Source organism: Eurosta solidaginis, chromosome 5 (assembly GCF_040869045.1).
Source record: "Eurosta solidaginis isolate ZX-2024a chromosome 5, ASM4086904v1, whole genome shotgun sequence".
NCBI lineage: Eukaryota > Metazoa > Arthropoda > Insecta > Diptera > Tephritidae > Eurosta > Eurosta solidaginis.
This window is the reverse complement of record NC_090323.1, coordinates 224924051-224940416: the sequence shown is the minus strand read 5'-3', so window position 1 is coordinate 224940416 and position 16366 is coordinate 224924051. Positions and strand designations below refer to the sequence as shown.

At 34.5% G+C, this 16366-nt stretch overlaps 1 protein-coding gene across 8 annotated transcripts in view; it reads left to right on the top strand.

Annotated features, from left to right (window-relative positions):
* The window catches only part of stj (straightjacket), a 105830-nt gene that overhangs the window by 24444 nt on the left and 65020 nt on the right, over window positions 1–16366 (top strand). For 5 of the 8 annotated variants that reach the window (XM_067788637.1, XM_067788636.1, XM_067788639.1 and 2 more), the window contains 4 exons: window positions 2290–2739; window positions 2845–2985; window positions 12292–12375; window positions 14009–14065. In XM_067788637.1, coding sequence (XP_067644738.1) covers window positions 2290–2739; window positions 2845–2985; window positions 12292–12375; window positions 14009–14065 — 732 coding nt within the window. The remainder of the gene's footprint in view (window positions 1–2289; window positions 2740–2844; window positions 2986–12291; window positions 12376–14008; window positions 14066–16366) is intronic. The other 3 variants (XM_067788640.1, XM_067788643.1, XM_067788642.1) reach the window with 1 other exon arrangement.

Sequence of the window (16366 nt, the reverse complement as noted above, 5' to 3'; positions counted from 1 at the left end):
CACAAAGGCTCTAACCAACAGATTTTTCGAAAATGCGTTTTTCACAGATTTTGATATGGTACATTAAAAAACGCCCTCCATTAAAATTTTAATTTATTAGAACGACACTTTTAAAAAGCCATATCTGCATAAAGTGAATGTTAAAAATAAAAATAAAATAAAAAAATTTTAAGCACTTACTTTATATGAATGAACAAAAATCAGCGAAAAAAGTCTGCTTATATAAAGACATATTGTTGCTAAACTTTGATTTTTAAATTTTGACATAGAAATTGTAAAAATATTTATTAGAAGTAAAAATATGAAAGTGGAGCACACATTACTTGGATTGGAAAGTTGGTAGGAAAGGAGATATTATTAGTCAATCAATTGCGCTCCTTTATATTTTTACTTCTCATAAATATTTTTGCAATTTCTATGTCAAAATTTAAAAATCAAAGTTTAGCAAGAATATGTCTTTATATAAGCAGACTTTTTTCGCTAATTTTTGTCTATTTATATAAAGAAAGTGCTTAAAATTTTTTTATTTTATTTTTATTTTCGCCTTTTCTTACATTTTCTCGGTGTCTAACCTATCTGTTAAGTTTTACGCTTGTAGCTCAATCAGAACTTACATAAAAATCAATCCCAAAATTCCCTCCGTTCCGTTTGATTTTTCTAAATATCTCAGTCCGTACGCCCCCTAGCGAAACTCTTTGTATTGTATCATCGGCTGTCATCGACCTCTGAATTAAGCTCTAAATTTTGAGCCTCTAGCTCATAGAGAAGTTACTTATAACCCGGTTTCAAATTTCCAAATTATTATATAATTTTTTCGATCCGTGCGCCACCTAACGGAATTTTTTCTCCTTTTGTTCCTTTGTCACGGTGTCTTAACCTGTCTGTAAAGTTTCATGTTTGTAGCTCAATGACAAGTTACTTTAAAACACCAAATTTCCAAATTCTTATCTAAATATTTCAATCCGTGCGCCACCTAACGGAATTTTGTTCTCCTTTTGTTAAATTTTCTCGGCGTCTTATTTCATCTGTGAAGTTTTACAGTTGTAGCTCAATGAGAACTTACATAAAAATCAATCCCAAAATTCCCTCCGTTCCGTTTGATTTTTCTAAATATCTCATCCCGTGCGCCATCTAGCGAATCTTTTTGTATCGTGTCATCGGCTGTCATCGACCTCTGAATTAAGTTTGAAATTTCAAGTCTCTAGCTCATCGAGAAGTTACTTATAAGCTGTTTTGAAAATTTTCAAATTCTTATATAATTTTTTCGATCCGTGCGCCATCTAACGGAATTTTTTCTCCTTTTGTTTCTTTGTCACGGTGTCTTAACCTATCTCTGGGGTTTCATATTTGTAGCTCAATGACTAGTTACTTTAAAATCGATCTTAAACCACCAAATTTCCAAATTCTTATCTAAATATTTCGATCCGTGCGCCACCTACCTGAATTTTTTCTCCTTTTGTTAAATTTTATCGGCGTCTTATCCTATCTGTGAAGTTTTACAGTTGTAGCTCAATGATAACTTACATAAAAATCCATCCCAAATTCCCTCCGTTTCGTAAGATTTTTCTAAATAGCTCATGCCGTGCGCCCCCTAGCGAATCTTTTTGTATCGTGTCATCGACCTCTGAATTAAGTTTGTAATTTCAAGTCTCTAGCTCATCGAGAAGTTACTTAAAAGCTGGTTTGAAAATTTTCAAATTCTTATCTAATTATTTCGATCCGTGCGCCACCTAACGGATTTTCTTTCTTTTGTTGAATTGTCACGGTGTTCTAACCTATGTGTAAAGTTTCACGTTTGTAGCTCAACGAGAAGTTACTTAAAAATCGATTGCAAGATTTGTATGCAAAGCGGACAAACAAATTATTACGATCCGTGCGCCACCTAACGGATTTGTTTCCCTTTTGTTGCATTGTCACGGTCTTCTAACCTATGTGTAAAGTTTCACGTTTGTGGCTCAATGAGAAGTTACTTAAAAATCGATTGCTTGATTTGTATCAAAAGCGGACAAACATTCAACCGACTTAATATAAAGGAAGTAATAAAATGTTTTTTGCTTCTCCTGTAAAATTTTAAATTTTTTGGTTGAGGGCTTTGTGAATTAAGCTAACGATAAGCATATATGGCATGTACGTTGGTACTCACATTTTCTTATTATTTTGTTTAGTAATTTATATTAATTTTGTGTTTTTAACACATATGTATATACACTTCTTTCCTTAACATTCCTAACACGCATTCACAAAATTATACACTAACATTCATTCCTTCCATTCATACTTATATATCAGGCGAATCTTGGCAATATTCGGGAGCTCATGGAAGGTGTTGACTCTATAAAAATTGCCAACATTGCCAATTTCACCGCTGCATTGACAAAAGCTTTTGAAGTTTTGGAACAATTTCGTACGGAAAATCGTGGTGCGCAATGCAATCAAGCCATTATGATTGTGAGTGATGGTGCACCCTTTACATATGAAGATGTATTTAGGGAATTTAATTGGCGTGATATACCATTTAAACCCGTGCGCGTTTTCACATATCTCATTGGCAAAGAGGTAGCCGATGTTGAGCATATCAAATGGATGGCATGTGCAAATCAAGGTTATTATGTACATTTGAGTGATATGGCGGAAGTGCGTGAAATGGTGCTCAATTATATACCAGTGATGGCGAGACCACTTGTTTTAGGTAAACATGACCACCCTGTTATTTGGACGCAAGTTTATGCGGATGTTATTGTAAGTATGGGATAAATGTACAATGAAAGATATTCAATAGAGCCTAATTCGAAGATTATATGAATATAAATATTATATTGTGTTGTGTTTCTTTACAATTTATAGGATCCAAAACTCTCCGACTGGCTGTGGGAAATGAAGCAATGTGATGATCAACGCGAAGATGTTTTGCAATTTCGTCGAGAAGGGCTTGACATGCTGAATGAAACCAAAGTGTATAGAAGAATTTATGAACGGAATAAAGCGGTACTACATACATATGTATATTACAGTATATCTATATATATAAAAAAAGTGTACATTTTGATTGTCACTCCATAACTCCAGAACGGATAGAAAGATTGCCATGAAATTTTTAGGATAACTTAATAGGAACCCGGAGAGTGTTTGTCAACAGTTTTTTTTTCGGGAAGTGGACCAGGGACCGATTTATTCTAAACTGTCGTATATATGGCTCGATTTGCCTGAAATTTGGTATGTAGGTAGCGTTATATCTAGAATAAAATGTCGGATAATTTTTCTTCCGGGAAGTGGACCAGGATACATATTGGTGACTAGGGTCTCGAGAAATAGGACAAAAAGTGGACCCGGGCGCCCCTAGAATGTGTTTATACAATATGGATATCAAATGAAAGCTGCTGATGAGTGCTTTAATAAAGGGTAGTTTTCATACCTACCCGAGATATAGGCCAAAACGTGGACTCGGGCACCCCTAGAATGTGTTTATACAATATGGATATCAAATGAAAGCTGTTGATGAGTGCTTTAGTACAGGGTAGTTTTCATACTTATCGGTGACTAGGGTCTCGAGATATAGGCCAGAACGTGGACCCGGGCACCCCTAGAATGTGTTTATACAATATGGATATCAAATGAAAGCTGTTGATGAGTGCTTTAGTACAGGGTAGTTTTCATACCTATTGGTGACTAGGGTCTCGAGATATAGGGCAACACGTGGACCCGGGCACCCCTACAATGTGTATGTATATTGGATATCAAATGAAAGCTGTTGCTGAGAGCTTTTAAGTAATTTTCATTGTGATATTCGATTTAGTCGCATCAACCTGGCAAAACTGATAAATATGCATGCGAAGCCGAAATAAAGACATGAATTAATAATACCTACATCCCTATTTACATACGTCCTATTCGATTTGCCTGAATTTGGTATATAAATTTGCCTATATTAGTATTTCCGATGCTTATTCCGGGAAGTAGACCAGAGACGGACTGGGACTGGGACTGAGACTGAGACTCGGAGTGGGACTGGGACTGGAACAAAATACATACCACCCTCTGGGACTGGCAATAAGATATGAAGAAGAATGAGAAAAACTTGAGAGAAGAGAAAAGAGAGAAGGAGACTGAGAAAGAGATAGAATGAGACGAAGATGGAGATAGATGAAGCGAAAAATACGGAGGGAGGAGTGAATACAAAGATTAGGAAAAAGTGTAGAGGGCCGAGGGAGAGTTAGACGGAAAAAGCTTATTAAAATGTATGCAGATATACAAATTTAGGGCAGAACAACATATGCCGGGTCTGCTAGTATATATATAACAAGTAAGGAAGGTTAAGTTCGGGTGTAACCGAACATTACATACTCAGTTGAGAGCTATGGTGACAACATAAGGGAAAATAACCATGTAGGAAAATGAACCGAGAGAAACCCTGGAATGTGTTGGTATGACATGTGTATCAATTGAAAGGTATTAAAGAGTATTTTAAGAGGGAGTGGGCCATAGTTCTATAGGTGGACGCCATTTAGGGATATCACCATAAAGGTGGATCAGGGTTGACTCTAGAATTTGTTTGTACATTATGGGTGTCAAATGAAAGGTGTTAATGAGTATTTTAAAACGGAGTAATCCTTAGTTCCATAGGTGGACGCCGTTTCGGGATATCGCCATAAAGGTGGACCTGGGGTGACCCTAGAATTTGTTTGTACAATATGGGTATCAAAAGAAAGGTCTTAATGAGTATTTTAAAGGGAGTGATCATTAGTTCCATAGGTGGACGCCGTTTCGAGATATCGCCATAAAGGTGGACCAGGGGTGACCCTAGAATTTGTTTGTATAATATGGATATCAAACGAAAGGTGTTAATGAGTATTTTAAAAGGGAGTGGGCCTTAGTTCTATAGGTGGAAGCCGTTTCAAAATATCGCCATATAGGTGGACCAGGGGTGACTCTATAATGTGTTTGTACAATATGGGTATCAAAAGAAAGGTGTTAATGAGTATTTTAAAAGGGAGTGGGCCTTAGTTCTATAGGTGGAAGCCTTTTCGAGGTATCGCAACTTAGACTTTGTTTGTACGATATGGGTATCAAATGAAAGGTGTTAATGAGTATTTTTAAAAGGGAGTGGGTCTTCGTTCTATAGGTGATCGCTTTTTCGAGATATCGCCATAAAGGTGGACCAGGGGTGACTCTAGAATATGTTTGTATGATATGGGTATCAAATGAAAGGTGTTAATGAGTATTTTAAAAGGGAGTGTTGGTAGTTGTATATGTGAAGGCGTTTTCCAGATATCGACCAAAATGTGGACCAGGGTGACCGAGAACATCATCTGTTGGATACCGCTAATTTATTTATATATGTAAAACCTGCCAAGATTTCAAGGGTTTTTTATTTCGCACTGCAGAACTTTTTCATTTTCTTCTACTTAATATGGTAGGTGTCACAACCATTTTACAAAGTTTTTTCTAAAGTTATATATAAAATTATGGCATTTTTTTCATTTTTCGTAATTTTCGATATCGAAAAAGTGGGCGTGGTCATAGTCGGATTTCGTTCATTTTTTGTACCAAGATAAAGTGAGTTCAGGTAAGTACGTGAACTAGGTTCAGTAAAGATATGTCGATTTTTGCTCAAGTTATCGTGTTAAGGGCCATGCGGAAGGACAGACGGACGACTGTGTATAAAAACTGGGCGTGGATTTAACCGATTTCGCCCATTTTCACAGAAAACAGTTAACGTCATAAAATCTATGCCCCTACCAAATTTCAAAAGGATTGGTAAATTTTTGTTCGACTTATGGCATTAAAAGTATCCTAGACAAATTAAATGAAAAAGGGCGGAGCCACGCCCATTTCGAAATTTTATTTTATTTTTGTATTTTGTTGCACCATATCATTACTGGAGTTGAATGTTGACATAATTTACTTATATACTGTAAAGATATAAAATTTTTTGTTAAAATTTTACTTTAAAACAATTTTTTTTTAAAAGTGGGCGTGGTCCTTCTCCGATTTTGCTAATTTTTATTAAGCGTACATATAGTACTAGGAGTAACGCTCACCATGATATCTTCAACGACTGCCAAATTACAGCTTGCAAAAGTTTTAAATTACCTTCTTTTAAAAGTGGGCGGTGCCACGCCCATTGTCCAAAATTTTACAAATTTTCTATTCTCCGTCATAAGTTCAACCCACTTACCGAGTTTCATCGCTTTATCTGTCTTTGGTAATGAATTATCGCACTTTTTCGGTATTTCGAAATTTTCGATATCGAAAAAGTGGGCGTGGTTATCGTTCATTTTAAATAGCTATCTGAGACGAGTGCTCAGGAACCTACATACCAAATTTCATCAAGATACCTCAAAATTTACTCAAGTTATCGTGTTAACGGACAGACGAACGGACGGACGGACGGACATGGCTCAATCAAATTTTTTTTCGATCCTGATAATTTTGATATATGGAAGTCTATATCTATCTCGATTCCTTTATACCTGTACAACCAACCGTTATCCAATCAAAGTTAATATTCTCTGCTCAACTGAGTATAAAAAGAAGTGTACATTTTGATTGTCACTCCATAACTCGAGAACGGATAGAAAGATTGCCATGAAATTTTTAGGAAAGATACAGGAAGGAGAGATGATGGTTAGTTGATTTTGAAATCCCAAATCGGTTTAGCCATTCTTGAGTTATGATTTTTTTTTTAGAAAAATACTATATAAAAGAAAGTCGTGTTAGTTACGGATGAACAAATTTGGCTGAAAATTGGTGGATAGGTACCAGGGAACGGACATACGATACTTCTTATCCCGTTCTGGCTAGGGTCTTGAGATCAAAACGTGGACCTGGGTAATCCTGGGATGTGTTTGTACAATATGGGTATCAAATGGAATCTGTTTATGAGTACTTTGATACTGAGTATTTTTCGTACCTCTGGGTGACTCGGGTCTCGAGATATAGGCCAAACCGTGTACCCGGGCACCCCTAGAATGTGTTTATACAATATGGATATCAAATGAAAGCTGTTGCTGAGTGCTTTACTACAGGGTAGTTTTCATACCTATTGGTGACTAGGGTCTCGAGATATAGGCCAAAACGTGGACCAGGGCACCCCTAGAATGTTTTTATATAATATGGATATCAAATGAAAGCTGTTGATGAGTGCTTAAGTACAGTGTAGTTTTCATACCTATTGGTGACTAGGGTTTCGAGATATAGGCCAAAACGTGGACCCGGGCACCCCTAAAATGTGTTTATACAAAATGGATATCAAATGAAAGCTGTTGATGACTGCTTTCGTACAGGGTAATTTTCATAAGGCAAAATTTTCAAAGGGCAAAATGTGGATCAGGGTAATACTAGGATGTGTTTTTACATTATGGGTATCAAATTGAAGCTGTTGATGTGTGATTTAGTACAGAGTAATTTTTATATCGCTGTGTGACTAGGGTCTCGAGATATAGGCCAAAACGTGGACCCGGATACCTGTACAATGTGTGTGTATTATGGATATCAAATGAAAGCTATTGCTGGGAGCTTTAAAGTAATTTCCATTGTAATATTCCATTTAGTAGCATCAACCTGGCAAAACTGATAAATAAGCATGCGAAGCCGAAATAAAGACATGAATTAATAATACCCACATACCTATATATGTACGTCCTATTCGATTTGCCTGAATTTTGGTGTATTAATTTGCCTGTATTAGTATTTACGATCCTTTTTTCCGGGAACTAGACCAGAGACGGACTGGGACTGGGATTAGGACCACCCTCTGGGACTGGCAATAAGAGATGAAGTGGAATGGGAAGAACTTGAGAGAAGAGAAAAGAGGGTAGGAGAAGGAGACTGAGAAAGAGATAGAGTGAGACGAAATAGAGATAGATGAATCGAAAGAGGGAATCGACGGAGGGAGGAGTGAATAAAAGGGTAAGAAAAATATAAGAGGGGGGAGGCAGAGTTAGCCGGAAAGAGCTTATTAAGATGTATGCAGATAGACCAAATTTAGGGCAGAACAACGTCTGCCTGGTCTGCTAGTTACAGTATAATAATTTTTTTTACTGTCAACATTAGCATTTTGTTAAACTATCCTTTCCACTTCAACTGCTGAGTGGAATAACACTCTATCTATATCTACAACATTTTTCAAAAGCGGATTATATCAAGATTTCTTTCAAAAACGTTCTATCTCAGAAGTTGCATCTTGGAATTTGTTTCATAAAGGGCCTATCTCAGGATTTGTTTCAAAAATGCAAAACTCAATTGAAGAGCGTTTATCTTAGAATTTGTCTCATAAAAGCCTATCTAACATCAAAATATATTGGGTTTACGCTTATATACTAAGGGCGTTTTTGAATAAAACTCTGAGGTAGGTCTTTTTTCCGACCAATTATAAAATAAGGCGTTTTTTAAAATAGGGCGTTTTCGAAACGAGTAAGGGTTATCTTCCACTCAGCAATAGATTAGTGATAAATCGATAGTTGAATTTAACCTCAGAGTAGAATTAGAAAATACCGTCTTAAGTCTAGAGCAAGCACTCATACATCTGCGTTCAGCATGAGAGCTTTTAATTAGTGGTTTGTCTAATATTTAAGTTAAGTTGAATTGGAATTAGTAGTCTGTCAGAGTTAAGATATAAAATGTTTTTTGCCATTTTCAAAATAAAATCACACCCAGAAATGAGCATATGCTTTTTTTAAGACCCTCGTTACGTTGAATCAGAATACAGTGTCAAAATTTTTAAATCGGTTCTGGTTTCTCAGATATTTGTACCTGAGACTGCTTAAAATGTTGCGCTCCAGAAATTCAGAAAGACAAAATTCAGAGGTCGAAACTCAGAAGTCAAATTTCAGAAGTGAAAATTCAGAAGTCAAATTTCAGAAGGCAAAATTCTGAAGTCAAAATTCAGAAAGTAATGAGACGACAGAAAAAACATAAAATTTTTCTCAAAATTCAGAAACGTTTATTTATTTGGAAGGAATTATGTATAAAGAAAAAATTAAATTGTGTAAATGTTGAAATTTGACATGTGGACGGATATAGAGACTCTTGATAAAAATTTGAAAAAAAAGTTTAAAATTTAAAATCAATTTTACAAACATTATTAATTATAAATCAAAAATCGTTAAGCCTATCGTAACAAATTTCGGCATAGAGGTTGCCTTTACTATAAGGAATGCTTTGAAGGAAAATTAAAGAAATCGGTTAACGACCACGCCCACTTTTATATAAAAGATTTTTAAAAGGGTCGTGGACGAATAAAATAAGCTAGATCTGTGCAAAAAAGAGCTTTATATCAATGGTATTCCATTTCCGAAGTGGATCTAAACAATAAATAGCAAAAACTTCAAATTTAAAAAAATTGGCGTGGCACCTCCCCTTTTATGACTAAGCAATTTTCTATGTTTCGGGAGACATAACTCGAAGAAAAATTAACGGATCGTAATAAAATTGGGTACACAGATTTTCCCTATACCAGGAAATATTTCTAGAAAAAATGGATGAAATCGGTCAATGACCACGGCAACTTTTATATAAAAGATTTTTAAAAGGGTCGTAGACGAAAATAATAAGCTATAACTTAGCAACAAATAGTTTTGAGTCAACGATATTTCACTTATCAAGTTTTATTGTAAGAGGAAATGGGGAGGCATTTTTTATTAAACGGGCGGTGCCACGTGTTATGTAGAAACGTAATTTATCTGAAATGAAATGTACAATTGAAGCTCACGCTGAGTATATAATGTTCGGTTACACCCGAACTTAGACACCTTTACTTGTTTATTTTATTTATGAAATTAAAAATGTTAGCGTGTGTTCCAAACGCACTTTGAATGACGTTGTGCCACCTTTCGATAGAATTATTTGTACGGACTTCACCCAATTTGGTGATATTATACATATTCCATAATTCGATTGGATATAACGCCTACTTTCCACGTTGCTGTGTTCCAGGCTGAAAAAAATTTCAGAAGTCAAAATTCAGAAAGTAATCAGACAGCAAAAAACATACAATTTTGCGCAAAATTTAATGTGTTTTGCTGTCTGATTACTTTCTGAATTTTGACTTCTGAAATTTGACTTCTTAATTCTGGCTTTCAGAAAAAAGGGTTCTGCCCATGATACAAAAAAGAAGGTAGTACCACTCAAAATTTTTTGACGTATTTGGGGATTTTTGAAGTTTCATAATGTTTGTTGTTTTGCCAGAAGCGTTGCCATACCGTTACTGTTTAAGGCGAAATTGTAGTTTTTCGAGATGGAAATTTCCGTTAGGATAAAAACGCAATGGTCATCTGAAACAATAATAATATGCTTTAGCACGATTTTTGTGCATATATATCGATTGAGAATACAGTGAAACATGTAATTTCATTGAAAAATAGTGGATAATGACTCATACATTGGTTAATGACTCATATCTTAATGGCAGCTTGACCCCTAGACAGAAAAGAAATACACGAAAAATCCTGTTGTTTTAGCATGGCCCTATTATCATGTCCCTACAGTGGATATTTCTCAAGGCATGTTCAGAAAAAGTGTAGCTCCAAATTCTGCACATCTATGTGAATGCTAACAGGGCACAGAATGTTTATAGTTGTATGTGTATGTTTTGTCAAAATGTTCTAAGCAAACGTACGAACGCTTAAGAAGGCTATATTCCCTTGCTTTGCATATTTCGATCCATGTTTCTTCCACCTAAACAATTTTCGGCAGTTGGAAAAACTTATTAAAAACCTTCTTTTCTAGGCTGATATTTCGTATTAAAATATTTCCAAGGCATGAGGCTCATTTTTTTCTTTTTTTATTTAAAATAACTATGAAAGTAATTTAGTCGTATTCGTTAATATGAAATCCAACAAAATTAGAAAAATTCGTATCATTTTTCAATCTGGTAGCTTGTTTTTGGTGAAATTGTCATCGTCCCCGCAAAAGTCAAGTGGCTAACGTCACACTAAATGGAACTACCTCCATTTTTTGTATCATGGTTCTGACTAATGTTTTTTGAAAAAATGTGTTTCCGAATTTTTGTTTTTTTGAATTTATGGGGGAACCACTTAAAACACTTGTTTTTCTCCGAAATTCCTTAAGCTTTTTCGTTTCCAAAAATTCTTTTTATTAAAAAGCTACAAATAACATTGCAATGTGCTATTATTTTCCATGAAAATGTTTTTTTCGCTCTCTTTGTAATATGAGATATTGTTTTTTAAACTGTATTAGGTTTGCGACGATTTTCCTAAACAAAATTTTTTTCAAAAATTTGAATTCTACTTTTAGGCACGTTAGTTATTTGTTACCTGACTGTAGGCGAATTCTGCAAACCAAAATAAAATGCATTTAAATAATAAAGGAATAATATCGACTAGTTCATCTGGTACCCAATTCCAAACTCAATATGCCTGACATTGCTTTTGTTCGCAGCTATCAAGGACGTGGAGTACAAAAACGCATATATTAAAATACCACAAGTAAATATCGGGAAAAACTAAATGGTGTAACGGGAAATTATGTGGATTAGTGGAACTTCAACCGGCTGCCAATTTCAAAATTTGTTTCAAAAACGCCATATCTTAGAACTCGGTTAAAGAACGCCCTGTTTCAGAGTTTGTTTTAAAAACGCCCTATGTGTGCTTGAACTCATTACATTTTTTACAGTAGCTGGGGCGTTAATGGAAAAAATCTGATAAAATCTGATATAGGGAGTTCTTCAACCAAACTCTGCAATAGAGTTTTTTTTAACGTTTTCAAAGATAGGGGGTTTTCGAAACAGTAGCCGAGATAGGGTGATACTCCACTCAGTAGTCGATAAGTTGATTTTGGTTGAAAACAATTTTTCGTGGTTAAATTATGTATTGAATACAGCCAAGAAACGTACTTTCATGTAAGAATATCTCGAAAAGAAGAACAACAATTAAAAATCTGATTCGGCATTCGGATAAAGCGAACGGAAGGTCTCACGAAAAGTATTAATTCTTTTTTAGGTCTGGACTTTTTTAAAATGTTGTCGGCCTGTGACAAACCCCTCTAGGGGGAATCTCCTTAAGGTCCAACTCTGTTAAAAATTATATCTTTCTTGGGCTTTTGTTAGACGATTCTGATCGACATGTCCATTAGTTTGGGCGAAGTACTGACAGTTTCGACATTTCTGCCTCTCAAATCGGAGCAAGGTGTGTTGCTCGCTCTCTAATTTCAACCTGAAAAACATTTAGTTTACGGAGGGTGCCAAGGCTTTCGATCAGTCGAAAAGACTATAACTCCTAATTAATAATTATGCATTTCTTACTGTTATTTATATTTTATTTTTTGTTTTTCAAGGCTTGGAATCAACCCATCGAATCCGATGTATATCAATTCATGACAACCGTTTCTATGCCTGTATTCGATAGACGAATGAATGCGGTAAGTCTATTCATTTAAAAAATTTAAAAAAGTCTTTCACAAACTTGCCAGGTCTGTAAATAAGTATTAATTTTGGAGGAGATAAGATTTTTTTCATCTAAAAGAAATCAAACAGTTAAACCAACTGGTTTGAAGATTTACCGGCTTCAACTTACAAGGCAATTCTGGCCGTTTTCAGCCTTTCTTTCAGTGTACATATAATTTTGTATATGTATTGTGGTTTGCAATATAAAAATTTTTACATAGCCGTTCTAATATGTTTTTAATCTCTATTTTCCTTTAATTTAAATTAGGCGGTGAGTTGAAAGTCGCCTGAATAGTTAGTAGTCTTACGAACGATTGTTTTATGGTGAGAGACCGTAAATTTATCGATTATGATGTAAGGTGATAGATGATACGAGTATATATCTTTGTAGAACATTATATTCGTTTGACTCACAAAAGCGTAGCGTTGGCCCGATTTTTAGATGGAATAATCAGTGATAGAACGATACGAGTACTGAGTGAGTAGTACACATACTTTTGGAAAATTACTCGAGTATTTCGTACTCGACGCTTTTCATCATTCATACTAACTCCCAGTCAACGTCGAAACAATATTTATCCAGCTTTTGCGAAAATCACATTTCTCACGCTGATCTATAACATAATTTTCCAATTATTCTCCAACCTTTTATAAATTAAAAGAAACATATATTTTTCCAATTTAACTCCAACATTTTCTATCTCCAATCTTTAAGAAATGTATGGCTCCAATTTATTCCAAGCATCTTTCTCCTAAACGCTTAAGTAGGTATTATAGCATTTATTTTGATAACGACTTCGATTGAGGAACGCCATATCTAGCGAGATCATCTTCATTTTTGTACTAGATTTTCTTTCGATAATCCCTAATTAAGAACAAATTTCAGGGATGTCGATTCTTTCTCAGAGCTAGAACTATTTCCAGAGTATCATCCCTGGTGTGTAATAAAGAATATGATTTATTAAATTCTATTAAATTATGCACAACTTATTTATAGACCAAGTGTTATAATATTCCGCCCAACAAACTCAATATTTACCAAAAAAGCTTATATGATTAACCGCTTCGTACATATGTACATGTCTGAAAAAAGTTTTTTTTCTAATAAATTTAAAATACATACATATACGATCTGTTGAAAAAAAAAATAAAAAATTTTCTTGAATTTTGGTAAATGTATCAAGGTACTCTCTTGGATCGAGTATACTTGATACTTTCTACTGAGTATGAGTAGTAGCCTTTAGTAGATACTTTGATCCAAGTATTTTTAATGAGTACCAATCATTACTTTTCTTAATTTTTGGTGATCTCAAGAGAACTAAAATGGTTAAGTGTACTAATTTTTTTCATGAATCGCGTCACTTGGGTAAACAAAGATTATATTTACAGACTTGGCCTAACTACTCCCACCTCAATAATGATTGCTGTATAATATACATTTTAATGTACAAAATTTAAACCGTTTGACTCACAAAAAAACAAAATACTAATTTTTAAATTTTTATTGTACTTCACCATGTACCATTTGCATCAAACAAAAATTTCTACTACGTATTGTATATATTATGTAATTACTAATAAAAAACCAATCAAATGTAACACTAACAGAATATCACCGAAGAGGTTTTAATAAATGAGGCGCTTTGGGAATTACAAACTCGTGAGGTACCTAGAGAATTGAAAACAAAATACAATGAAATCGCGTAGTAAGAAGTCAGTTGCTGAAATTTTAGAGTAAATTTATTGCCGTTGCATTATAAAATTATATGTATATAGACATTGTTAGAATTGCGTAAATCCATTATATAGTAATACAAAATTGGGTAAAAATTTGCTTAAACAAAGTAAACGCATAATTCTATTAAATAAATGTTTTTGTAGCCAGAGCAGAATAGATATGTATTCTCATTTCCTCCCAAACAGTGTGAAAGAGCTCGTGTTTTTAGAACTATAATATACAAATTCATACTCGGGCCTGTTCTAGATTTCGATTCCGACCAATTTTTTCGGAATCGAAATGGATTGGTGTTCTGAATATCGATTCCGACCAGACTTGTTCGATTAGAAAAGTTTTGCCTCTGAGCAGTCGGAATCGAAAGTAATTAGCCTATTAAGCACAAATAATTACATTATTTTTCCCACAAATAAGTTTTATTAAATTACTCATTTTATTTGGAAGATTTATAACAACTTTTGTTCGACTATTTGTTTATTTAGTATAACGAATCTTAATTTGAAAATTCCTATCAAAAATTTTCCAAGCTGAACAAAGCGATTGTGGTCTAAAGGAAACCGACGTAGTCGATCGATCGATTTTCGATTTTTATGCGCAATTGCACGTCTTCTTGCCTCTGCATTTCCGAAAACCATGGTTCTGGCATTTTGTTCAAATTTTTGCACAATTTTAATTTAACTAAAACCAAAATAAATAAAAACAGTTTCGCTTGATTATCGACTCGAAATGAAAACGATTCGAAATCGACTTCGAATCGATTTGTTTCAATTGGAATTGAAAACACCAAAAAGAAATCGACTCGGAATCAGCCTCGTTTTACTTTTCAAAACGAGTCGGAATTCAGAACAGGCCTGATTAACAAATATTCAAACCACAAATTTATAACTTACATATAAACTACAACATAACTAGTTTCATAGGATAAATAGTGTTCGGAACATCATTAGCTTTATTGGTAAATACTTCATAAATTTATTATTAGCTAAATATTGAGGTTTTAAAAGCATTATCATATTTTAAAATTGAAATAGATAAATTTTCTATTAAAAAAATACCAAGTAGCGAAGTGCATGTGATATATTTTATGTATGTATATATAATTGTACAAAAAGATGTAAAAATTGTTCCGAACTGGTTCCCAAATAGACTCGAAAAATTTTTGAATTGGTCCCGAAATGATACCTAAAACTGTCCCGAAGTGATCCTGAGACTGTTAAGACCTGGTCCTGGAAGGATCCTCGAAATGATTCCAAGTGTATCCGAAAGCATGCTTAAACTGTCCGAAAATCTTAAAGTGATCGTGAAATGATTCCGAAATAGTATTGACATGATTCTGCAGTGATCATGTAATTCTCGCGAAACGGCTTCGAAAAAGTTTTGTAGTGATTCCGAAACTGTACCTAAATAATAAGGAAGCGACTCTAAATTTGCTCCAAATTGGTTCCGTTGTAGTCTCGAAATGCTTCTGAAGTCTTTCGAAATGTTCACGAAGCGGCGCCGATGTAGTTCCAAAATGGTCCAGGAATATACTATACAGTTCCATACCCTTCAACATTTTATCGAAGTCCGTCAATCCTTTACGCATGATTAAAGGTGGCTCTATATCAGTAAAATGTGTCCACTTTTAATTGAGTTATCTGGTGTGTGTTCTTCTTATGAAAAAAACGTTAAGTCCGTGTTTTATTGTATAAATCGATGTGTCCTAGTTTTAAGGGAAAAGGTTATGAGTCCCGTCTTCATCGCTCTTTAACGGATTTGTTTATAATTCTCGCTTTTATTTACTTTTAAAATAAATACATTATTTATCAAAGTTTACACTTGTTCTACTGCACATCTCTCGCTTACCCGCCATTGAGTTAGACTGTCGAATAAAGAGTTCTTTAACTCACCCCAATTTTATTATGCTAACCAATGATTTAGACAAAGTAAATTTCAGGCAACTTCATAAGGACAAGAGCGATTACCGCAGTAAAAGACAATACTGGCGGAGATAGTTATCATCTAACATATTGTTTTCAACAACCGCGATAACCTAAGGTAACAGAACTAAGCTCACAACAACAAGCATTATCGGAGAAGCATGATTTGCAGCGCTATTTTTGTAGTCTTATGTTATGAGACACACTTTGATTACCCCAATCAACCCTGACGGAGCTGGTAGATTTTCCCCGTTGACTGAAAATTTTACTTGTTTTTATACAATAATAAGTTAAAAGCTTATTTTTGATATC